Below are 27,071 nucleotides of genomic sequence, written 5' to 3'. Positions count from 1 at the left end.
TTAATCAAAGGCCTTTGTTATCATTGTTTTAAACACAAATCTCCAATTTATTATTTAGTTCTTTGCTTTTATTAACTTACTTGAAATGCAAATAGCAGCAAAACACAGGTCAACAGCTGCAGCTGTGACTTGCAGACAGTAGGAGCCAAGGGACAAGATGGAGAGGGATTCGGGTGACTGCCAGCCGTGCGCTCCCACGCCCTCCCTAGAGACTGACTGGGGAGGATAGCTTTGATTACAGGGGGAGGGGAGGATCTAGGGGCAAGTGGGCAGCAGAACCTAAAAGGAATTATTGATCTCAGTCCCTAAAAGTGGAAAAAATGACGAGACAGCCCATACCTGCCTGATTAGATTCATAGCCATTCCCTAATGGATTGTTGCTGGAGAAGCAAAGTCCAAAACCTTTCAGTAATTGCTCCTGGACTATGGGAAGTGACAATAGTAAAGGAAATAACATATGCAAAGCACTTTCAACAACGCCTTGCAGAGAGAAAGTAGTTACTAAATGTAGCTGTTATTACTCTTTTTCCTCTGATTTTTATTATAGTACAGATGTACTAGTAAGAGATAGTGCAAAATTCTAAAATGATGCTAAACTAAATGAACCCAAATCTGGTCCTCATTTCACACAACTATGTAGGTGACTAAAGCAATTGAAGAGAAAAAAAAAAAAGTGTTCGGAAAATGTGACCAAATTCCCTTAAAGATAGCAACAGTGGAGGCACAAGGGAAATGCCATGTGGCCGAATGGGGGAGGTTTTCAGTGATATTTTAGTTTGTGATTTTAGGATGACTAATTCAGAGAGTATTGATCACCAATGTGTTGATTGGTAAAGCAATGAGAACTTGGAATTTTGGTGACTTCCTAATGGGATCCCAAACTGGTGCACATGGAAATGGAAAAGGAAGGCAACAGGGAAGACTGAGGTAGTACTAAGCATTTGTGCTGGTTTTGCTCTGGGACTCTTGTCGCCAAGCACTATAGGAGTAAGTACTGAGTGGGGAACGTTGATCAGAGACAACTGGGGCATCTTCAAAAGGAAGACAGGGAATTTGGATCAGGGAGGTTTCATATAAGTGTCTATACTTTGATTTTGAAAGGGTTCATTTATACAGGAAGTTAAGGATTTAGGCAATATATCCAATTCCAATTATTATAGTAATTATAGCTACAGCCATGTATTGAGCACGGACAGGACAGGCTCCTTAAAAACAAGACCTCATTTAATCCTCACTCCGGCCTTCCAATGTGTGGATCCTATCATTTATTCGCATTTACTGATGAGGAACCTGATGGTCAGAAGGATTAAATATCTTAGCTAGCAACTTGCAGGGTTGGGATTTGAACTCAGGTCTGCCTGTCTCCATTGCTTCTTTCACTGCCTCTAGGAGAGAAGGAACCGTATGCAGTTAAGACTGGAGAAAAATCTGTCTTTGATAAAAGGCTGTTGAAAGGTGATCCTTTATTGAAGAAGATTTTAAGAATTAGTCAAAACAATATGTTACTACCCCATTATGTCTACATTTGGACTTAATTTCTTAAGAATCCTTGAAAGCAGCAACAATTCTTTGAGTCTTTGGAGGGAACAAAAATATTCAGTATGTGGAAGTTCCTGAAAAGGCAGCTAGGATATGGTAACACAATTAAGAATGTTACCAAGTGCTTACTTCCTAAGGTCTGGCAAATAATTAAACCATCTCCTGGGCCATCTTCTAGGTTGGTTATGTACCGTATATGAAATTATTTCTTTAAGTTGCATATTGCGTTATGTTCTTGATAAACATTATTATACTGGTGATTTAGCTTATGGCCTGGAGGAGGAAGTGCCTTCTAGACTCTTAATGTTCATTAAAATTTGGCATTGATGGATGGTAGAGGGAGCACTTCAGTCACTGAATGATGGAAATAAAGAAAGGAACATTTATTAAGATTCAGGAGCTCTACAGGAACTAGAGTTTCATACCAAATTAACGTCTGAATCTGAGTTCAATATTAAGGGGAACCATGTTCGACAAGTAGTGTGATATCCAGAACTTCCTTGTGGTTGTTTGAACTTGAGAAGTGGAGTACATGCAGGCTCTGTCCACATGAAATAAGACTTTTAAGCCGGCAGAGGATGGGGCTCCCTTAGAATTATACCTGACTTGCTTCTTATCTGTTACCTTAGCTTTCTTTCTATGGTGTGTGTCTTCTAGAGCCAACATGTGATGGCTATTTTTTAGTTTTGGTGGAGGGGGACAAAAATGTGTTTTGAACTGAGCAGGGGAAGATTTCACCCATTCTTTTATCATCTTTGTATTTCCATTTTCCTTTTGAGCATTAAATGAAAATTGGGAAGCAGGAGGGGAAAAGCTGTAATTGTAGATTAGGGACCGGGGAAGAGGGGGGTGATCAGTTGTATGTTCAGAACTAACCCCCCCTAAAAAAAAAATCCTACAGCCACTTCTCAGCTATTTTTGAAAAGAACATAACATCTTTAATCAAGAACAATAGTATTAGTCTTTTGCTACAAGTTATAGTTTTCTTGGAGCCTATATTTATTTTGCTAAGCTAGAAATAGCTGAAGTTATTTCAGCAACCATGACTGTTGTCTAGGAATTGAGTGTAGGCTGGGAATAGCCTGGCTGATTACACTGTTTAGAAATAAGCTTTTTTTTAAAAAAAACAACAATTTCTTCATGTTCCTGTGTCGTCTGATTGTTGCATGGTGCCTTCTTTTGCATCGATTCAGCAGCCTCATAATGCAATCATTTTATTTTAGAAAACGACCTTCAAGTATGAGATAGCGCCGCAGGCAACATCATGCCCGTACCAAGGCACTGGACTGATTCTGTGGTGCTTGAGACCTAACATTCTGTGATCACATCACTTGGTAAAACGAGTATGATTGACAAGATGAGGATCTGAGCTGGGGGGAAAGGGAAGAACCAAAAACAGAGGCAGAAGTTTTTTTTTCCCTATGAAAGACATTTTCAATATAACAATTTAAAGACCTTTTCATTTCTTCTGAGATTTCTTCAAGGTGACTAACAAAAAATCTTTGATGTGAGGGCCATGATGATGGGGAGGGCATCTTTTTTTCTCCCCCTTTCTCTGACTTCTTGGAGGAGGGATGAAAATAAAATGGTGCTACGGAAAATGAAAACATTCTTTAAAAAACAAAGTTAACAAGGGGCTGCCGGATGGCTCAATTGATTAGAGCCCGAGCTCTAATCAGTTCGATTCCCACATGGGCCAGTGAGCTGCGCCCTCCACAACTAGATTGAAGACAACGAGCTGCTGCTGAGCTGCTGGAGGGAGGCCAGAGGGCTCAGTTGGTTAGAGCACGAGCTCTCGACAAGGCTGCCGGTTCAATTCCCACATGGGATGGTGGGCTGTGCCCCCTGCATGGGATGGTGGGCTGTGCCCAATTACCACATGGGATGCTGGGCTGTGCCCCCTGCAACTAATGAAAACAGCCACTGGACTTGGAGCTGAGCTGCGCCCTCCACAACTAGATTGAAGGACAATGGCTTGGAGTTGATGGGCCCTGGAGAAACACACTGTTCCCCAATATTCCCCGGAAAAATTCTTAAAAAAGGGAAGACATTTAAAAAATAAAAGAATAAAGTTAACAAAAACAAAAGGAAATAGTTCTTTCTGAACAGCATACTACCTTACTCCCTGAAGTTACATGTATTACTTTATGGTCGTGCTTATGAAATATTTCTAAAGAAATATAAGGCTGTTCACATCATTTCTATTTCCTTTCTGAGATTTTATCACCTCAGCGGAACCCAGAGGCTGTTTACCATGTATTGTGAGGGACTCAACACAGTAAGGACTTAGAAAATATTTAATTATTATCATTAAAAAACACTTCCCACTCCACTTGGAGACCTTTTATGAATGCACATGGGTGGGACAGTAATTGCAACAGAGTGAGTGTTGCTCAGGGGTGATTATGCCACCCAGCTTGAAAGCTGCTAGTGCAGTATCCTTTATCCTTCAGAGTCTGCCACGAGGGGTCTCTGAAGACTGTAAAAGCAAAACCCAGAAGAGCTGAAAGAGAGGCCATTTACTGGATATTCTGTGTTAGATTAGAATTCCCTACTTCCACTCTACATCGTTTTGTGTATCAGGCTGTTTTGTTTTCTAGTCTAACCCTTTTCTAAAAGAAGGGAGAATGCATGACCATCTCTAAGCCAATTGTTTTAGCCTAAGTGGATGAGATTCCATATTTTTGCCATCACTGACCCAAATAGGTAACCTAAGAATTAAGCTTAAACTGCTTCTCTTGTAGCCCATCTTTGGCTTCTAATAAGGAATCTGAGTAATATCTAGATTAAGCATCAAAGACACCTTTATATCACTTGAGATGATATCACTTCATGGAATGCTTCCGTTTGCTATGTGACAGAGTGCAGGCACCCAGATCACAGAGCGGTGAGGTCATGAGGCCCTCGAGGAGCCACCTCAGAATCTGCAGTGGTCCTTTGGGGAGGAAAAAGCGTGGGTGTCTGGCTACCCATGCTTGGCTCTTGTTTCTGCCATTATCTTGCTGTGTGATAATGTCTATGTCTGTAGAACGGGGGTTTGGAATAGATCTGTCCAAATTCACATTTCCGTAAAGCTGGATTACGGGCAATAGGCCTTCTGGTTGGACTGGATCACACCCCCCCGAGAGCTTGTTTCCCGGGCTTGTGGCTTCCGTGCTATGTGGCTTCTTGCTTCATTTTACCCTTCATCTTTTAGGTCCCATCTAGATGCCATCTTATATGGAAGCCTTCTGAAACCCTCCAGTTACCCCATGAGTTTCTTTTGTCCTTTCGTAAGCACTTTCTCTCTCCTGTGGGAGTGTGTGTGTTCCCGTAAAGCAGGGACCATCTTCTTTTTGCTGACTACTACCCCACAGTTCTGAGGGCTGTGCCTATGGCCAACACTCTTGTCAGTTTTTGGTGGGTTGAATTACACCCAGTCGGGAAATAAAACAAGACCTCTCTGCTCAGTCATTTGTTCTTGTTCTCACCTTGGCCTCTAGCTCCTTCCCATAGTTCTTTTCCTCTTCCCTCTCCTGGCTTCCTCCTGGCTGGAGGTCTTTTTATTTCATTCTGAAAAGCCACCTCTTTCTTTTCCTATTTTCTTACTTGTGAAAACCACTTATGATTGCCTCATGTTTCAAATCCCAGCGATCACCATGTTGCTATGTTCAGAAGAGGAAAACCTTCTTAAAGGAGTTGCTTGTTACAGTGTCAAATGTGGTTATAAATCACTGAAACTTAGGACCGAAAGGGGTCCTCAGAGAAATGTTCAGCGTGGTCAGCCCTCTCCTCAGCACTAGAACAATCTCTGGAACAGAGGTTCCCATATCTGCCTGGTGATCAGAATCGTTGCTTGGAGATTTTAAATCACAGACTTGAACCCTGACTCGAGATTCTCAGTCAGTAGGCCTAGATTGGGCCCAGCAATATGCAATTTTAACAAGTACCCTGTGTACTTCTGAGGTCAGCCTGGACCAGGAACCACCATTCTAGAACTGGTGATAGGTGGACCACCAGCTCCTGGTTTTATATCCATCTCCACAGTGGGGGCCTCACTACCTCATAGGATAACCAACCTTACTCAGCCAGTCTCTGGAAATGAGCCTTGGCTCTAAAATGCTTTAAATTATTGGTTGATTGGACTTAAAACCCATAGTTGTCGGTAAAATATAGTCATTTGTTTAATGACTAGATTAAATCAGGTACCTATTTTTAACAACTTGCTTTTGGGTATTTATGAATAGGTAGAATCATAGCTTGTATGGGATACATTTTTGCAGCTATTTAAAAATATCTGAGTATAACTTTTAGTCTAAATCAATCTTCATTCCTGTCTGCCTCATTTGTAAAGCTTCCTTTCAACGATTCTACATCCATTATTAAATCAATATTACTGTACTCTTTTCAAAACCTCAAACTACAATTTCAGTTAAAAAGGCTTTTTCAGTCATCTCCACTCATGAATAATAAGTAAATGCCAAACATCCATCTGTAAGGAAGCACCAGATTCCGTCTTGGCTCCTGATTCCTGACATCAGAGTGGTCTCAGTGCTGACTACGTGGATCTCAGTTTGGTTTGTGTGACCATTGCAGTGAGCGTCAGCTGCTCTGGGGACAGGGCGTCCAGGGAAGAGTCCACAAAAGTGATGTGTCCTCAAGGACCAATAGGAAGAAGCCAAGTAAATAGGAGGGGTCAGGTGTTGTAAGAACTGCATATGCAAAGACCCAGAAAGACTGAGTAAAACAGATTGAATCATCCTAGCTTTGGTTTGGCTAATGCAGGAAAAACTGCATAATTCACGAGCTATGTCCCAGTACTTCAAGTCTCAGAGAGTTTTCTCAACATCTTCTCCTGGAGTAACAGCTCCTGTGGCTTACACACAGCCTCCCTACCAGGAGCATTGCTGTTTCATGACCCACACAAGAGTCCAGGGAGGTGAGGATAGCATGTGGACCATTTCCAGCCTCTGAGAGGAGAGAATCAGCCATTGGAATTGTGGTGGAGAAGAACAGTCCAGTGTCTTATTGTATGACCTGCACCTAGATGTAAAAATGCATGTAATTTTGGCCCAAAGAGCAGTCAGTATTGTCTAGTTCTCCTTCTCTCACTGAGGCCCACTGATTACAGGGCAGTGTTTACTCCCTAGAAATTGCTTTCAAGCACAGACGTGCCTCCTTCATTCTCCCCAAGACTCTCTGAGGTGATTGCTTTTAGCTCCTTTATTGTCAGTCAACAAGCTCTTGTGATGATGTGATGCTGAGGGAATCCTCCCTGTAGAAGTTCAATAGTGACATGACTTGTCTTTATGACTGCTCTCTGATAATGTATAAAGGGAAATGCCAGTCCTCGGCAGCAGTAGTTGGCTGGCTTCCAGAGCCAAAAGTGAATGAAAAACTCATTAAATACTTCAAGCCAGTAGAGTTGTCGGGGCTGTGCAGGGGCTGGGAAAGCTGAAAGCTGAGGAAGGGAAGGGGCAGGCATCTCTAGTTGGCAAATGGCAGGCTGTGTGAGCAGGGCAAGGCAGTCCAGGAAACAAGACAAAACGGGGCCGACTTGCCTGTCACATAGACATGTTTGTGAGTACACTAGTTTGGTGCAGCCACATAATGTATGCTAATTGCTATATTTCCTTTTTCTTTTTTCCATGGGAAATACTCGGTTGGGAAGCTCTGAAACCAGAGGCAATGCAGAAATGCCAAAATGTAGACATTACAAAAAAGAGAGGAGGAACAAAGGGGATTCGAATGTACAAAATGGCTTAGCATTCTGCTAAATCAGCACCTCTCTCTTTCATGTAAGTCTTATGAAAAATAAGTGAGCAGAGGCTGTGATTTCCTACATGTGATGCTTTCTGCAGCATCTGTTCCGTTGTCTGAAATTGATTAGCTGGATTTTTGGTTTTTTTAATTAGAAGCAAAAATTTCACCTCTGGAAAGAATAGAAAGTTAGCAAGGTGAAATCCCAGAATAGTTATCAGAGCTTCCTGTAAATATTAATAAGAAAGTGTGAGCTTGTTCTCTCTCGATGACTTTTCTGGACAAGACACCTCTTTTTGTGCACCATAAGATTCCATCGTAAACTGAGGAGGGCACACGATTGGGCCCACTTAGCATAATTATCCATTAATAGGAAAAACTCACGCACAATATTTTTTTTTCCTTGTCAAATCATAACTGTAGTGTTCCATTAGCTACCTTTGGGTGACTGTCATTCTTCGAATCAAATAAAAACTGACTAACATATTAAAATAATGGTTTCTCTAATGAAGCTTATCTACTGTGTTTCCCCGAAAATAAGACCTTGTCTTATATTAAGGTTTGTTCCAAAAGACACATTAGGGCTTATGTTATGTCCTCCTGAAAAATCATGCTAGGGCTTATTTTCCGGTTAGGTCTTATTTTCAGGGAAACACAAGAAGTGCACAGACATTTTATATTGAAACAAAAAACAGGCCAGGGCATAGAAATAATATTTTTTCTTCATCTTTGACATAAAAAAAGCCAAGTGTCGAATTACTGCAAAATGGACTTTGTAGTTTTACCCCAATAACCCTTAATTTCTTTTATAATTAAAACATGTAATTTATTTTTTAAAACAATTTAATAGACGTTAGACATTTAGGGAATTTCATGATGAATTTGATTGGATCTGATAGAAAGGCAATGCAGATATTTTGCCGAACGGTGTAGAAAACACATTAAAGCATCAGCTCTTATCTTTTAAGAATTGTGAGAAAAAAGTAACAAGTTTAAGTTTCCTTACTACATGTTTAAAAATTCCTACACAACTTTTTGTCTCAAATTAAACATTTAGCCACAGTGCACAAAAGATGCTGAATACACAGTCAAGTGCCAGTGGAGGGAAGTCTGTTTTATATTATGAAATCCTCTTCTGGTCCATTTCCTCCTCCAAGTCCTGGTTGTCTGAGGGCAGATTCCTTTTGCAAAGCCTGACTTTGTAAGAAAAAAAAGAGCATCCCCTTCATTTGGAGCTGTTATTGTGGTCAGATTTCAGTTAAGAAGCTGCTTCCAGAGCCTGAACCAAAATAATCCTCTGAAAGAGGGAAGACCTCCTACCCATTCTGGAACCTCTTCATTGAAAAAAGTTCAGGCATTAAAGGGAGGGTGGAGATGGACTGGCCTGGAGGCAGATGAACATTGGTCCCTTTTCTTCAATGTGATTTGCATAATACGACTGCAGTAAATCCACTGGCACCTGGCTCTGCACCTAGGATGATAGCCTTGTACTGAAGCTTCCAAAAAAAATGAATTAGGGAGAGAGCCAGGGACGTCCCAGGGCACTGCGCAGACGCTGGTCGTGACCAGCACACTCCAGGCTCTGGCCTTGTGCGTTCTAACCTCACAGTTAGGAATGCAGCAGAGTGTTCTAGTCTCTTTTAGAAAAGATTGCCAACACTCAAACCAGACCCAGGACCCACATCTCATTTCCTTAGTTTTGGGCTCCTTTTGTCCTTGACGGAGCTGGCAGTCAGGAGCTCCCATCCTGTCCAGCTCGTGCTGCTTCACCAAGGCTCTGAACCAACGAGGGCTCAGATGGGCTCTGCTCCGGCCTTTCCAACCCTTAAGTTTGAACCTTTCCATTTTCCTGAGAGCAAGTCTACATCGAGTCAGTAGTGCTCTCTTCGACCTTAATGTGCCCGTCTCCCCTTTCTGTCTCCTCCAGTGACAGCCTCTACTCCAAAATACATGGGAAAACATTCAGTGTTGCTTTCTGGAGTGGAATCAGGTGTTCTTTTTTATAGTTATATTCCAGAACTCCACAGGGGAGCCTGATTCGGTCCCTTCTCAAAGCTGCCTTACTGGGACAAAACATACTCCCAATGTACCCTGTTTTATTTGCGAGAGAGCAAAGAGTAATGCATCATACGAACTTTGCATAGCATACATATGGATGACTGCATGTATCGCAAGTGTATAAATACATGAAAAATAACCAGTAGTGAAAAATGAAAGATAGGAATGTAGAAAGTGATTTTATTAATGCTAATTTTCTTGTAAGAGCCTGTTACTTCTCACAGAAATTAAAATCTGGAGATTTTCTCAAAAGCAGGTTTTCCCAAAGTCTCCAGTTTATTTGCCTTCCTTCTTGAATTCATTCTAAACGGAAATTTCAGTCTTTCTTAAAAGAAGATAGAAGAGGGTAAATTTTCCTTGGCTGCCTGTCTGAATCACTTCTACATTATAGGATTTGGATCTTTTTTTCCTCAGGAGAGCTAAATCTGTTTGTTTGGAATACACTTACTGCCTTGAAAATGCCACTTAGATTTGATTGAATCGTGTCAGATCAAATCTCTGCTTGTTAAGTACATATTAGTTAAATATACGACGCTGTACTTATTCCTTGTTTCCCACATCACATTTCTTAAATCTGCATCTATAGTTGTTCAACTGCAATCTCCTAGAGAGGGTCAAATGCGGTATGGGGACATACTGTGGCACCCCATTAATAGTGACCTTGTGAAGACCTTGTAGTTGAGTACAAAATAAAACTAAAATTTTCCCAGTGAATGTCCTATTTTAATTCTTTTAGGAATCATAAGGGATGCTGGATGACTAGAGGTAAAACTCATTGTACTTGTGAAAAAACAAACACAAACAATTCCTGATACTTTAGGACATTTTTTGCTCTAATCACATGCAAAGAGCTAGACAGTGTTTCCTTTTTATTTATGTATGGCAGTGGGCTTCCTGCTAGTGACGACACAGGCATATATTTTTCAGATCCTGAAAGTGGATACCTGATTCGCTCCCTTCTCCGGGCTGAATTTCAATCTACACTGTTACATTAAATCCTTCTTAGAAATTGAATGGGTATTTGTGTGTAACTATGGATATCTATATTTTTAGTTGCCTTACTTTGAAAAAGACCATCAATACCTGAATACCGATAGGTAGAAGGTTCTGATCTAGGTTCTGTGAGATTTATACAGAAATTGGCAATTTCACAGAAAGTTCAAATGTACATGAAAGTAAGTGAAAGCATTTTATGAATAAGACATTCAAATTTGGTTGGATGTAATAGCTTATATAAATTTTATGCCTTTCTTTTAATTGAGTTATATGGTATAGGGACCATTAATCATTATCTGAATTGTGTGGGAAGAGACAACTCTGGGAATTGAAGTGGACAGGGTGAGATCCCCAGAGGAAATGAAATGTGAACTGGACCCATAAGGAATAGATTAGATTTAAGTTGGTATCATGCCTTATTTTATGGCACTGTAAATGGTATCATTAAGCAACACCCTTTACTTAAAACAACCTTTAAGCAGATGATCTGACTGGGGCAAAAAATGAATGCAGTGACCAGTTAGCATGAGTATCTGATGTACTGAAAATTTAGATTACTTAATGTGAATTAAATGAATACATCAGGATGGTAAGTTACCAGTTTATTTCATGTAAACTAGTAATAGTATGACTCACTGAAATTGAATGCTATTAGGTGAAATGAAAAAAAACACATCGGCTGACCTGAAAGCCAAGGGCCTACATCCTTCCATCAAAGTACGATTCTGCATTAGGCCTGAGTCAGCAGGCCTCTTATTTCTCTAAAAACAAGAAATGGTATGAAAAGCAGTTCGAGGGTCAACTCTGTGCATGATGTTCCTAAGATAATACTAAATTAGTTCATGAGTTCATTGTGCTCTTCTAATAAATATTTGACTGTTAAAATGTAGGGGTTGGATTTGGTTGAGGGAGGAGAGGTAAAGGGTTTAGTTGGAGAAAGTTCCTCTGATACATTTTTTCCTGCCTCTGTGCCCTCCAAGAGAAGCTGGAACAACCCCATACATGGGGGCTCAACATCGCCTGTGACAGTCTCTGAAGATATGCCCAGAACAGTGAACCAGGCAAGACCCTGTACCATGGTCTTTTTTTAATTTTTAGTCAGTAGGGCTAAAATATGTACCCAAAGCCTTGTGTTCATCTATTATATCCAGTCTTCAAAAATGGCACCCTTCTTGTGTTAGAACAACATACAGAGGATAATGCAGAAGGGGCTGGAGAAATCTCTTCTCTGCTTAGAATAAGAAAAAGAGCATACTAAGGAGCAAAACATGTGAACAAGGATGTTGGTTCTCCTGGGGCCCTTTGCTAGAGCACACAGTTAAGGGATGGAGATGTGGCAGAGATCGGGAGAGACTGGTTGGGAGCCATGAGTTTAAAGAAAAGACCTTTCAAAATGGAAAGAGTGTGCTCCGGAGTTGGTCAAATCTGAGCAGAGCATGTGACTGAGAGAAGTGGAGGACCAGGCGCTCAGCGGAACTTCACTTTGGGTCAGCAGACAATGAACATAACTGAGGGCAAAGAACAGGAAAGTAAAGAGGAATTGGGTTCCGGCCATGGAATGCTGACAATTACCCTTCAGCACTAGGAGAAGGAAGGCCCCAGCTCAGTGAGAACTGGGTGTACTTTTCTGGGCAGCCCAAGCACTGAGCCGTGACTGGACAGCACAGGCAACAGTAGAAAGTGGAAATACACAGGTGCCGATTCCGTCAGCATGCATGACTGAGCCATCTCCACCTCCCCTGCTGAATGAGGCAGTACATAAATAAATAAAGCTAAAACAAACAACAAAAGTCAGAGCGCCCTTGGGTTGGGCTAAGGCTTTATGCCAAATACTTTTAAAGAGATGACCAGATTTACTCATAACGGCTGGCACACAGGACCCGAGCATCCACCCTTCCATTACTTGTTCCAGTTGGTGGCAGTTGAGGCATCACTTCAGCGAAGACCAGAACTCAGGTCCCTTGAGCCTCATCCTCCTAACTCTTGACTTTCAGAAGTTCCTTCCTGGCACATCAGTAAGCTGGTTGCTGTGCCCCAGGCTGATGCTGCCACTGCGGGCAATCGTGCCCTCTCGGGACTTTATTGGGGAAAAATCAACTCGCTACGTTTCTCCTTGGTCTAGGGCTAAGGGCTTCCAACAGGCAACGAGGGGTAATATTTGCTCTGTTAGTTGTTTGTATTTTGTGTTTATTTTGGTTTCCTTTTCAATAGCCAGTACCAAAAGGACTAATTTGATTTTTGTTTTTAAGGCAGCTGGCTTTGAGGGTGAATAATGTGGACGATTTGGTCCTGACCAGTAACAGATGAGGGCGAAAGGTCAACTGTTTCTCTGGATTTGATCAATGGCCGGAGTTTGATGGCAAATTAAATGTCAGATAAAACTGTCAAATGATTCTGAGAATCGATACTTACTGGAAAAAGTTGCTTAAGACTTTAATGATCACATTTACTCCCAAGGGAAATAATTCTAGCAGTATGTTCAGACATTAGGACAGTAATACATAAAAACAATGTGATAATGATTTTAAATAAGGTCGCTTACTATATTGTTATTGTTCAATAGTGTATTTATCATCTACACTGTCTTGTTTCTCGAAGAAGAGGTCACAGAACCATCAATATCACCTGAGAGACTGCAGAAATGCGGGGTCTCAGGCCCCATCCCGCCTCCTGAATCAGACCCTCTGTGGGTAGCCATGCATTTATTGAGCTCCTTGGGTGATTGTGGGGTATATTACATTCTAAAAATTGTCAGCCTACAGTCTTTTTCTTCCACCATGCAGATGTCTCCCAGACAGAAAATAAAGTTATGCCCACAGGCTAAGTAAAGTATCAGAGCAGTAGATGTGTAGGTCAAAGTATGTTTTGAGTTGAATTTGAAATGCAGGTATGAATTATTATTGGATTATTTAATGTCCTTGGGATAGTCTGCCTCGACTCTCCTCTTGTGGAGGTGGTTTAAGTTTGCAAATCAGGATAGCACTGCAATGCTGGGTCACCTCAGGGACTGCAGAGAAGGTGAGCAGAGAAGGCATGGCCACGTCACTTCTATGCTTTTTCGCCATCACCTTCATGGCTTTTTTCCTGCTTTTGCCTGCCCTTTAAATAGTGGTGTTTCCCAAGACTGTTCTCATCAAAAGGCTCTATGTTCTCCTAGAGCATCACCTGGAAGCACATGATGCCTTCCAGAGTTGTGCTTCTGGCCCAAACTATCACCTAAGCATCAATCCACTTCTGCCCGCCTATTGGACAGAGCCACCTGGATCTCCCACAGGTACCTCTAATTCAACTCACCCAAACCAAACTCACTCCTCTCTGCCTACCTTCCTCTTTTAAAATGGCCTGTTAACTAAGAGCCCGGGTTCTGGGAACTGACCACCGGGGGTAGGCTTCCATCCTAGCTCCATACTCCCTTGTCCTGTTGCTTAACTGTCCTATGCCTCATTTTCCTCATCTGTAAAATGGGAATAGTGCCTTCCTCATAGGGTTAATGCGCAGATTAAATGTCATAACCACACATCAAGAACATGGGCCAATGCCCGAGCAAGGGCAGGTATTCACTATACCTTAGCCATTTTTATTATGTATTCTTTTATCAAATATTGTTTGAGCTCCTGCAGTGTATCAGACATTCCTTCTGAATTACATTTCCCAAATTAGACACTGTCAATACTACCAGTCTCCCCATTAAACTATCTTCCCGTCAAGATAGGGAGAGCGTCACATTCATTCTGTCTCCTTTTAAATGAAAAAAAAATGTTTCAGGGGCCGGCCGGGTGGCTCAGGCAGTTGGAGCTCCGTGCTCCTAACTGCGAAGGCTGCCGGTTCGGTTCCCACATGGGCCAGTGGGCTCTCAACCACAAGGTTGTCAGTTCAATTCCTCGAGTCCCACAAGGGATGGTGGGCTCTGCCCCCTGCAACTAAAATTGAACACGGCACCTTGAGCTGAGCTGCCTCCCAGATGGCTCAGTTGGTTGGAGCGTGTCCTCTCAACCACAAGGTTGCCAGTTCGATTCCTCAACTCCTGCAAGGGATGGTGGGCTGTGCCCCCTGCAACTAGCAACAGCAACTGGACTTGGAGCTGAGCTGCGCCCTCCACAACTAAGACTGAAAGGACAACAACTTGACTTGGAAAAAAGGCCTGGAAGTACACAGGCCTGTTCCCCTTCCCCAATAAAATCTTTAAAAAAAGTTTCAATTACAGTTGACATTCGATATTATATTAGTTTTAGGTGTACAGCATATTGGTTAGACATTTATATAACTTACGAGGTAATCCTCCCAATAAGTCTAGTACCCACCTGATACCATACATAGTTATTACAATATTATTGACTGTATTCCCTATGCTGTACTTTACAGCATAGTGAATATTTTGTAACTATCAATTTGTACTTCTTAATCCCTTCCACTTTTTCACCCAGCCTCCCAACCCCCTCCCATCTGGCATTCATCAATTTGTTCTCTGTATCTCACATTCCTGTTTTAATTTCATTGCTAGTGCATGAAAGCAGCACTAATTTGCCTGAATTAAACATCAGAACTGTGTCCTTTATAAGTAATTCATATTGTCTTAACAAACAGGAAAAAAAGCCTCTCTTAGAAAAGCAGGAGACCAGTAAGATTTAAAAATATCCTCTGAAACCTATTCTGATCTCAAGAAAGTTGGGCCTAATTGCTGAACCATAAGAAAGCACTATTTTTCAGGTTAAAAGTAGCTGATATCAGCAATCTCATGGTTTAACCTAGTACTTGGCAGGGTACGTGGCACAAGGTATGTGTCCTCAAAACAAAAATAATTCCCAAACCTACATTTCAAATGCTGGGAGTAGTCTATAACACACTAAGGAAAATATATGTCGGATAAATTTTGTTTTTAAAAAGTGAGGATTTGGACCTTGTAAACTCCTACAACAATCTGAGAAACATTACAGGGCAGTGGCAAGATCAGGAGGCAGCCGGGCCAGATTTAAAATCTAGTTCAACAGCTTATTTTATCGCTGTGATGCTGGATAAGGCAGCTAAGTCTTATTAAATAACTTGCCCGATCAGTTTCAATTTTCCTATCCATAAAATAGGAATAATTATAACAATTGATCTTTGTGATGTGCTAATGATTAACATGCAAATAAAAAGATTTTATAATCCACGAAGTGCATCACAGATGAAAGGCAGTGTTATTATTTTAGCACCTACCCCTCCAAAGAGAACTGTCTACAATATGCATAGGAATTGCCTTTGGCAGCTGTCCAAATAAAACAGTCAGTTCCCTGTGACAGGTCACTGTTTGCCTCTGAGGTTTGGCTTTCTCTTTTGTAAAGGAAGAGGAGAGAGAGGGGATGGAATTGTCACCAGGGTTCCTTCGGGTGCTGCCGTTCTGTGAGATGAGGATATTCTGATTCCTTGTACATAAGAGTGACAAGTTCTTCTCATAAGACTGCTGGGCAGAACTTTTTCTCCTTGGTTCCTAGGCTCCTTGAATCTTGAAAGCAGAAGGGACTCCTTTCTTGTGCATGAGGAGCGTAAGTGTTTTTCTTTGTGTGCAGCAGGTTTTTTAGAGAACAGGGCACCCAGACCTCCCAGCTCGCCTGAGCCCCCGAGACCCACACCACCATCATGGAGGTGTGAATGAGCAAGCTCAGAGGATCACACTTTGTAAATGGGAAAGTGCTAGGTGGTTGTTAATCTCTTTGAACAGAGACCTGAGTTGTCTCCTCTAACAGGTTAATACATTGCCCTTCACTAAGTGTGTCTTTATCATTATTTTAATCTGTAGCATCTGTATATTGTTGAAGAAATAACCTTTGAGTTGTCACCCTCGGTTCATGCCAACATTGGGCACTGCTATCTCTCCCTAGATGTTCTCCAGGGAGCCAGACTTTCACCAGCACAATCGATGACATTTATTTCTATTTCTTTCAGCCAGGGCATAAAACAGAAAAAGAAAAAGGAAACAAACTCTTTCACTCTTCCACTTCTCACCCTTGGTGGTCTGGGTTCTCATTCCTCTGCCTTGAGGAATTTAAAAAAGTGAGAGGGGAAAAGGGGAGAGGAGAACCTAAGAGAATGGGATTAGATAGGGAAAAAACCCTGAAGAGAGGATTTAGAAAGAGGGTCCAATGAGAACCCTGCAAAAGGAATCGGACCTATTGTCACCTGGCATCCCATTCCCACACAAGTTCTCCTAGGGTGAGCAGTTGGAATGGGAGGGGATGTGCAATGTAAAATGAAGCTCTTTCTACCACCATGCTTAAGGTCGTCCTGCATGTCACCCGAAGGCTTCGTTTGTCTCTGCATGCAGTGAACACGTTTAGGACAAGGAGAGAAACTCGGAAGTCCGGGGGTGTGTGTGTGGTTTTTTGCTTAGCTGAGTATCTAAAAATCAGGGAAATATGAAGCAGGAGACCCCAAGAGAAGGATAGGGTGGAAGGACTAACAGACACATGAAAAACCAAACCAAACCAATGACAACAAAAAGGAAGAACAATTAAGATTAGGAAATATAGAGAAAAATAGGTATAGACTCCAATTCTGTAATAACTAAATTCTCTGTAAAACAAGATAACTAAGGTTAAAAACAAACAAACAAAAAACCCAAACTTATCTAACTCCCAAGCGATAAACAACTTATTAAATTAAAAAAATACATATTTACAAAACCTCCCGAACTTGTTTATAATAGAATGCAAGTTCTTACTCTCTTAAAAAAACAGATGCTGAAAATTTGGAGAGCAATGTGACATGCAGGAGCGAACATCAGAGATGAAACAAATGCAGAAACAAACAAAAAAATTATTTCCAACAGAAAAGAAACACAATTTCCAGGAATATCAGGGGGAAAGTGGGAGAGAACTGGGCTCTGATTGTTCAGCAGAAACAAAGAGAGAACTGGCCTTGGGTTGCATGTGGGAAGCTAGCGTGCCCGTTGGAGGGGGGAGTGATTCAGCAAGCACTGGCTGACCATTGGCTGACCCAGGCGGCATTTTCACCTCTTACAAAGGGGAATCTTGGCATCACAACTTGTAAACCTTTATTTTGGACGAAGGTGGATCAGGAAAAGGTGGAGAAGAGAATAGTGTTATGGTCTTGGCCGTGAGTGACCATGTGGAGCATGACATGGGTTTTAGCTCTGCTCTCCCACTTGCGAGGCCTTGGGCACGTCACTAGAGCTCAGATCTTTGGTCCATGAAGAGGGGATAGTAATTCTCCCCACCACTTCACAGGAATGTTAAGAGGATTAAACAAGGTACCAACTGAAGGACAAAATGTTTTGAAAATTCTAAAGCACTCTACACTTGTAAGGGTTTCCTGCCAGTGTTCTTGCGATGGGCTGGCTTTCTGGTGTTCAGAGCTTGGTGCTTTCACTAACCACTTCCATGTATTTGCCTGGTGTTTAAGTATTATTTGGATTCAGGTAGCATAGCACAAAGCACATGGCAGGTTCTCCAACATGAGTGCAACCTGGAAACCAGCTTCTGCCATCTTTCTGCCCATGTTCCCTGTTGTCCCTGGGACACCCAGCCTAGAAAGGGCCCTTTCCCCAGCCTCAGGCTGAGAGCTGCAAGAGTAGATAGATATGACAGGGGAACAAGTTGATTTTGATGTGTGAGAGTCGCTGGGAAATCAGACTCCCTCCAATGTTAGGAGTTTTACTTCCCCCGAGGGGGAATCTGTACAGTTTACCGGTAACAGCTGGCTTTCCTTGTTCTCTGCTGACACTGTTGGTCTTTGGGGATCTGTGTAACCAAGTCTCCCAGCACCTGTGTTTCCTCAAGAGAGTCTCAGTGGCAGGCGCGAGGGGCTGAGTTGTATAGCCCTGCCTTGTGGTCACATTGTGGGGACAGAGTCCCAGAGAGCAGTTTATAGGCTCGGCCTCACGTGGAAAGGTGCTGACTCAGGTAGTAGATGGCCGTCAGCTGTGACTGGTTGGCCATCAGCTGTAACCAGGTAACCATTAGCCACTGATGTAACTGCCAGGGCTGCGTTAGGGCGTTGGGTGGTTGGCAGGCAGAGAAGCGGACAGCAGATTGGGGATCATGTGGATCCTCCTGTGGGTGTCTCCCCCAGCCGCCAGAGAGACTGGGGTGCAGGAAGATCCCTTGTTGGGGTAGTGGTGGATGTTTGCTCCCTGTGTCTCCAACCTGGCAGCCTGCGAGAATATAGTAGTATGACTCCCCTATCTATGGCTCCGTGGGTGTTCCTTTTTGGCTTCACCATGTCCTGCTTTCTTATGTGGGGAGTGGGACCAGAGACCCCGCATGACACACCACGTGACACACATTCTCCCTCATATCTGAGGGGAAGCTTGTGGTAGGTGGGGCTCCTTAGCCCTCCTCCCAGATGCCACCTCTGAGCCCTTACTCTCGGGCACCTGGGAGAGACATCTGCTGATGGTGGCCTCACAGAAGCACTGTTACTGTGTAACCCATATTCACCCTCCGTTTCTCTCTCTCTCTCTCTTTCTGTTTTTCTTGCTTGGAAATGATGAGGTGGTATAGAAGGAGACAGGGAGAACTATCAAGGCTCTGGGGAACCGGCCTTAGTGCTGCTTGTGAGGCTTCCCCACTTGCTCCTACCTTCCCTCCCGCAGAGGAGGGAGCCTAGCAAACATCTTCCTGCCAGGCTGGGGCTGGGCCTGGGGCCTGCTCTGGGCCCAGCCTTGGTTATGAGAGATAGAAAGGACTTCTGTGAGGGCTCTGGTAGAAGAGATCTGCTAGGAAACTGCTGATGCAGGCATCTACCCTCCCTCCACACATGCAGCCTTTCTCTTCAAACTTCTCCCATCTCTTAGCACATTTTCTTTACATTGTTATGTGGATTCCTGCAGAAAGGAGGCCTGGATGTTACTCCAAACAGAAACACTGTTATGAAAAGCTGCTGGGTGCGGTGTTGGTAATTAATTTTTAGTTTCTACACTGAATACCTTTTATTTCTTGCTTTCATCCATTTAGCTAAATTTTAGCCCTGGGAGTGTTTTTTGCATGTGGGGTTGGAGGTGAGAGGTTTCCTCTTTGCAAATCCACTTTGGTGAAGAGATGGAGTTGAAGAACTCTCACTGCTTTCATTTTCCTTTCCCTCTCTCCTTCCCTCTGTCCCTACTCCTTCCCTCTTTTTTGTTTTTTATTAGCTTCAGGTGTACAAAACAATGTAATAGTTAGACATTTATACCCCTCATAAAGTGATAGCCCTTCTCCCCCAATCTATTATCTCTCTGACATCGTATATAGCTGTTACAATTCCACTGTCTCTGTTCCTTATGCTGTACTCCACTTCCTGTGACTATATATATACATATGTATATATATGTATATATATATACATATATATATATTACATTATAGTTGACATTATTATTTAACTTCAGCTTCAGGTGTACACTGCAGTGGTCAGGCACCTCCTTCTTACACCATATACAAAAACAAATTCAAAATGGATTAAAGACTTAAATGTAAGATCTGAAACCATAAAACTCCTAGAAGAAAATATAGGAAGAAAATTTGTAGACATTACCCTTAGTAATATTTTTACTTGGGCAAGGGAAGTAAGAGAAAAAATAAACATATGGGATTATGTCAAACTAAAAAGTTTTTTCACAGCAAAGGAAACCATATAAACAAAAAGGCATCCTATTGAATGGGGAAAGATATATCTGATAAGGGGTTAATATCCAAAATTTAAAAAACTCATTCAACTCAACACCAAACAAAAAACAAACAACCTGATTAAAAAATGGGCGGAGGACATGAAGAGACATTTCTCTAAATAGGACATACAGATGGTAAACAGACATATGAAAAAATGCTCACCCTCACTAATCATTAGAGAAATACAAATAAAAACCACAGTAAGATACCACCTCACCCCAGTCAGAATGGCCATCATCAATAAATCAACAAATAAGTGCTGGCGAGGATGTGGAGAAAAGGGAACCCTTGTGCACTGCTTGTGGGATTGAAGATTGGTTCAGCCACTATGGAAAACAGTACGGAGGTTCCTCAAAATACTGGAAATGGAACTACCTTATGACCCAGCAATTCCACTCCTAGGTATCTATCCAGGTAAATCCAAAACACTAATTTGAAAAAATTTATGCACCCCTATTCACAATAACCAAAACACGGAAACAACTGAAATGCCCATCAGTAGACAACTGGATCAAGAAACTGTGGTGCATTTATACAATGGAGTATTACTCAGCCATAAAGAAGAATGAAATCTTACCATTTACAATGGCAAGGATGGACCTAGAGAACATTATGCTAAGTGAAATAAGTCAGACAGAGAAAGACAAATACATATGATCTCTAAACTTATATGTGGAATCTGAAGAATAGAATAAATGAACAAATTAATCAGAAACAGTCTCAGATATAGAGGAATAACTGAGGGTTGCTAGATGGGAGGAGGGTGGGGATGAGGGAGAAGGTGAGGGGATTAGACAGCACAATCAGTAACCACAATATTGCCACTGGGATACCAAGACAGTTTGGAAAATATAATAACATTGTAAAGATTTTGTAGCGTATCCTATGGACATTTGTCTTATTAGGGAGACCACTTCTCCTTCCCTCTTTTCCTTCTTCCCTCCCTTCCTTCCAGAGAAGAAAACAGACTTTAACATCATGATATTTTGTGCTTCTGGCCATTGTTGATCTACCAACCCTTCCTTCTACCCAAATTATCCCAGTCCTTTACCCCATGCCTTTCCCTTTCTAATTCTAGAACCTTCTTTAACCCTCTCTAAGATTTCTGCTTCTTCACATTGGAAGTTTTTCTAATGCTAAATCGAATGTCAAATCCCTTTTCCAAAAAGAATCCACTCTGGTTTTCACCTGGGCAAGGGACCGGAAGAATTGGTGGGTGAAGACGGGGCAGCAGAGGCAGTGGTGGAACAAGGGGCAGAGATAGGTAGGCACGAGGGCTCTTCTGCCGGAGCCCCAGCCCTGACTCAGTCCTGGTTACCCGTCCATCTGTGTCAATGACTCCGGATCCTCCCTATCGACCAAATAGATACTGAAGGCTTTCTTTAATCTTCAGCTTCGATTTCTGGATTATGCTTGCAAAGTGTTCATTTTTCAAGTAAAGGGAGTTATGGAAGCAATGTTCTGGATTGTGATCACTAATGGAAATAGAAATTAAATATTTATCCCCAAGACATACAGAGTTATCATCCACTTAAAAACAATCTAAAAGGTTTTAGCATTGCTAGTTATTATTTTTATCATGGGATTTCCCCCATCTCTTAGCACTGCTGGGACTTTAGGCCCAGCACTCTCTCCTTTGCACTAGGCTGTTTCATTCTGCAGCTGCCAGCCTGGGCTGGGACTGTTGCAGGAGTTGCTCTGGCCCCAGCAGAGATGTTAACAGATGTGTGGGGGGTGTTTGTGGGAGAGACGGGTCAGCTGTGTGCAAAGAGAAGGTTCCAAGTTTTATAGCGGTTTGCTTGTGACCTCAGCATTGGGTGTCTATGAATTCAGCCATGGTCAGCCTCCTCAAAAACCAGGGGAGAGCTTGTGTGTGTGTGGGAGGTGTGTGTGTTGTGTGTGTGTATTTGTGTGTATGTGTATGGTGTGTGTATGGTGTTTGTGTATGTGTGTGTGTCTGTGTGTGTGTGTGTGTGTGTGTCTGGTGTTTGTGTATATGGGGGTGTGTGTGGTGTTTGTGTATGTATGTGTGTGGTGTGTTTAGATGAACATTAAACTCCTTTGAGAGGAGAGCCCATAAGCATCTTATAAATTATATACCTAGAAAATAAAATTTTGCTTCAAGAGATTTCAAAGTCACCTGGATATAGTAAAATATAAACCACTAGAATAGTCCAACCTTAAAAGACACATAGATTCAATGAATCTGCCAGATTTTCAAAAAGGAAAGAAGTCCCAGCAATAACTGAAAAATACAGGCTTATGTGAGCTTCAAGCGTGGCCTTTGGGAGTGTACAAACAAAAGTCTCATTGTCTGCAAGGATCCTGCTGCTTTAGGGGGTTCCCCAGGCCATCCTGTGTTGTTTCTAAGGTTGAGCAGACCCCTTTTTTGTCAACAGTCCCCTCCATGCCCTCCTCCCATTGCCCCTTCACAATTACACTGAGTTTGTGGAGAGCCTTCACGGACTTTGTCTTATCGAAGCAGTAGTGACAATCATTCCATCTCAAGCCCCTGCTTTTGCTTCCCTCTGACCAATGCTGATGAGATTTAATTAGTCATTGGGGCTGCCTAATGGTTCCCCTGTGAGCTCTTTCTGTAGAATGCAGACTATTAGTGGGAGAAAGAGAGAGAGAGAGAGAGAGAGAGAGAGAGAGAGAGAGCAACTGTGTTGTCTTTCTTTCCTGGGAACTTCTTTTCTGAAGCAACTGAATAAGACCTTTGCAGGCGAGGGTGGTGGCCTCTCCTTCAGAATGCCTGGCCCATTTCCCAGTGTGAAACATTCCCCAAATATGCAGCTCTGTGAGCGTCCCAGCAGCCAGAGCTCAGAGCCGCTTGCTGCCAGAAGAGCTGGCATCCCATGGGGGTGCCGGGAATGAGGGCACGGTGCTCCGGCCCCTCAGGCAGACCCCGGGTTTGCCAGATGCTCGGAAGGCCCAGCCCCTGGTTACGTCGTCGGGGGAAGAATCTGGCCAACATCCGTCTGTGACAAGAGCTTGAAGTTTCTCTCTCTCTCTTTAAATCTCCTCCTTCATTCAAATCCAATCCTATAAAAAGGCTTTTGTTGAAAGAGCAGACATGACATTTTGGATGCACGTCTGTGTCATTGCTGTCAGTATTTCCAAAGATGGACAAAAAAAAAAAAAAGAAAATCCTTAGTTGAATTCCTGAACAAACAGTTCTGAAACTTGACTTGGAAGGATAAAGGTAACCGGCTATTGTCACATGGTATTTGTTTTGTTTGCAAATGATGAAGCCACAGAGGAAAGAAACTTCTTGTGGATGGTAAGAAGCCCCCTGCCAGGGAGTGTCTTGGGAGGGGCATGCTGGGAAAGCCAAAGCTTGGGCTGGTCGGGCTGATGTTGCTTCTTAATCTTGTGTCTGGAAGAATGTAGTTAACAGGGTGGCCACATCGTGTAGATCACTTACAAAAGAAAGGGGCTCTGATTCCTTTACCATCTTTTGGGGAGGAAGCCAAGTCTGCTTTTATGGGTTCTTACAGAATATAGTCAGTCATAGCATAGCGTCATGCTGCCTGAAAGCAGTCACGTCAAAAGTATGATCAAGGAAATGACTATTCACTTGTCTTTAGTCTTAAACTTTTGCTTAACTTTGTCTTAACTTAGTGCCTTAGAAGCTCCCGAAGTCTTTGTTTCAAGGAGGCCACTGATGGAAAGATTTAGAAAGGGTACAGTTTTCGTGTTTTTGCTGATTGTCGTTTTATCATTTGCTTATTCAATTTGATGTTCTTTTGCTTGAGCTTTAAATGCATATGCTTGTGAAAAGCTAAAACAACCAAACCAAAAAGCAACATCCAGCAAATTACAGACTCGCATTCGTAATAAACAAATGTTCTTTCCTATGGCTGAGTTGAATTATTTTTCTTGAGGCTCAGTCCTTTGCCTGCTCAAACTGTGTGACATGGTTCTGTTTGGGGGTTTCTTCATTTTCAGGCATTGGGAGTAAAAGTAAAGGATCACAAACTTTCTCTTAATTTTACCCTCTTTTATGTGGGTGTTCTGATACCTTTGCTTTTTTCTCCCTTTTGCCAATATTCTAATGCTTTCTGGTTTCTTGCTTCTTTAAGCACATCTCTGATTTTATTCCTCTGGATTTTTCCTAGCTTTCCCCTGGCATTCGATGTCTGTACCTTGTCTGTTTTTTCCAAATCCTAGTTCCAATTACCAGCACTGCAGCGCAGTGAAAAGGAGGACTCTAGAAGCCAGGCGAATAGGGGTTCAAGTCTTGGCTCAACCACTTGCTAGTTGTGTGACCTTGGGCTAGATAGTTCTCTTCTGTAGACCTCATTGTCCTCATAGCTTAAGGGGACAGTCATAGTATATATGTCATAGAGCTCTTCTAGGGATTAAGTGAATTAGTACATGTGAGGGGCTTAGAACAGTGCCTGACACCATTATTGTTTAGTTTGGGTTTCTTCCATGTCTAATGTGGAGTCTAATGGTAAATATTAGCAGTTAGGAAAGATAAGATGATGGAGGAGAACAGGCTTGATGATGAGATGGTGGTATTTCTACCTGTTGCTGTTTCCATACTACTTCTGGTCCTTGATGATATGAAAGAAAAAAACCCCTAACTAAGCTGTGTACCATGGACTGCTTTTTTTTTTTCTTACCTCTTTATTGAGATTACAATCTGCCTACCATACAAATTCAACTAATTAAAGTGTACTATTCAGTGGGCTTTGGTATATTACATTATTAATTTTTTAAAGTTCTGGTAAAATATATAGAAAACATAAATTTTGCCATTTTAACTATTTTTTAAATGATTTTTAGCAGGTTTTTATTTATTTTTTTTAAAATATATATATTTTTTTTGTTGGGGAAGGGGAACAGGACTTTATTGGGGAACAGTGTGTACTTCCAGGCCTTTTTTTCCAAGTCAAGTTGTTATCCTTTCAATCTTAGTTGTGGAGGGTGCCGTTCAGCTTCAAGTTGTTGTCCTTTCAGTCTTAGTTGTGGAGGGCGCAGCTCAGCTCCAGGTCCAGTTGCCGTTGCTAGTTGCAGGGGGCGCAGCCCACCATCCCTTGCGGGAGTCGAACCGGCAACCTTGTGGCTGAGAGGATGCGCTCCAATCAACTGAGCCATCCGGGAGCTCAGCGGCAGCTCAGCTCAAGGTGCCGTGTTCAATCTTAGTTGCAGGGTGCGCTGCCCACCATCTCTTGCGGGATTCGAGGAGCTGAACCGGCAACCTTGTGGTTGAGAGCCCACTGGCTCATGTGGGAATCGAACCGGCAGCCTTCGGAGTTAGGAGCGTGGAGCTCTAACCGCCTGAGCCACCGGGCCGGCCCTTAACTATATTTAAATGTACAATTCATTGACATTAATTACTTTCACAGTATTGTATAACCATCACCTCAATTTCCAAAATTTTTTCATCACCCCAAACAGAAACTGAGTAACTTTCCATTCCCTCTCTCGCGACCTCTGGTAACCTCTAATCTGCTCTCTGACTCAATGAATTTGTCTATTCAAGATATTTCACATAAGATTGTATAGTATTTGTCCTTTTGTCTGGCTTATTTCACTTAACATAATATTTTAAGGGTTCATCCATGTTCTATGTATCAGAACTTCATTCCTTTTTATGGCTGAATATTCCATTACATGGATATACCATGTTTAGTTTCATCCATAGTGGACATTTGGGTTGTCTCCACCTTTTGACCATTGTGAATAATGCTGTAATGAACATTGGCATACAAGTATCTGTTCAAGTCTCTGCTTTTGTCCACCTAGGAGTGGAATTGCTAGGTCATACAGTAATTCTATTTTAGCTTTGAAGAAATGCCCAACTGTCTTCCTGGAAAACAGTTGCGTTTTAGTCATTCTCTCTTCTTGTATTTCTCTCCTTTGGTGTCTGCCTTCCTCAGATTTTATTCCATTTCCTCCTGTTATCCAAGTTTCATTGTATTTCCAAACAGCAGACATATTCTGGTTTACCCTCCCAACAGTGTGTCTCCCTCCCACGTTTTCTCTGTTGCTCATAGACTTGCAGAGCGTCTATCATCTACGCTGGCCACAGAGCACCTGATCACTTTCATCTTATTGTCCATGGAGGGGAGGCTTTGTAGGTCATCCGTAGGCCTCAGTCTACTTCAGCTGGAGGTAGTTTTAGCCACAGAATGTCCCTGAAATCTCCAAGGTATGGGAAATCAGGGGTGTGGAGCCAAAGACCCTGAAGAATTTCAGCCCTCCTTAGACAGGCTTCTTTTTTTCCATAACACCTTGCTTTGTTGTTCCCCATCAACTTTGCTTGTCTTTAGGGGGCAATTTGGCCACCGTGTCCAGCAGGAGAGTTGTTCTCTACTTTTCATTTGCTCACAGTTTTTCCACTTTTCTATGAGCAAGTGAATTAATTAGTGAATAACCCAACAGACTGTAAGCCTGCCTCAGAAAGCCATAATGGTTGTTGGGCTAATTGTTAGCCAGGGTTTCTGGATGTCATTCATTTCACAATAAGGCTCCTAATTAATCTCAGCACTTTTCTCACCAGTAGAAAGGCTGATACGGAGAAACATCCCCAATTACCATGAGAAAGGAAATGTCAAGAGCCCCGTTGAGTTTTCCTGGCATCCACCCCTTGTCTTAGATGAAAACTGCCATTAACACACAGAAGCAGCCTGGCGCTCAACCATGAAAACTCAGGGGGTTATGAGAGCGTGAGGAGCCCAAGACCACACGGACCCAATTCCAGGAGAAACCTGCTGGGGTCCGCACACACTTGTTTAGTAACACCAATTGTGTTTCCCAAGATGGCGTGGAGAATCCTGGTGTCATGTGCTTCATCAGAGGCAGAAAGGCCTCTGCTATCCCAAAAGCAGGCAGGGCAATTTTAATCCGGAAAAGCTAAAGGTCTCCTCTTTTGTCTATGTTTTTGTGCCTGCAGGACAAAAGATCCTTCATCACCGAAGTGATGTGTTAGAAACAGTGGTCCTGATCAACCCTTCAGATGAAGCAGTCAGCACTGAGGTAAGTATTCAGCTCTGCGGTATCTCTGGTGCGGCCTCACGCAGTGACAGGACCTAGCTGATTGGAGAGGCTGGGGCAGGTAGCAGGAGAGGGACGTGGGAGAGA

The 27,071-nt window shown here is 42.4% G+C and overlaps 1 protein-coding gene across 1 annotated transcript in view; it reads left to right on the top strand.

The window, feature by feature from the left end:
• The window catches only part of MAP1B (microtubule associated protein 1B), a 95,595-nt gene that overhangs the window by 45,584 nt on the left and 22,940 nt on the right, over nucleotides 1-27,071 (top strand). The window contains exon 3 of the mRNA XM_081054591.1: nucleotides 26,884-26,966. Within this exon, the coding sequence (XP_080910717.1) occupies nucleotides 26,884-26,966 (83 nt within the window). The remainder of the gene's footprint in view (nucleotides 1-26,883; nucleotides 26,967-27,071) is intronic.

This window comes from Rhinolophus hipposideros (assembly GCF_964194185.1).
Source record: "Rhinolophus hipposideros genome assembly, chromosome: 7".
Lineage (NCBI taxonomy): Eukaryota > Metazoa > Chordata > Mammalia > Chiroptera > Rhinolophidae > Rhinolophus > Rhinolophus hipposideros.
This window is presented reverse-complemented; position numbering and strand designations above follow the sequence as displayed.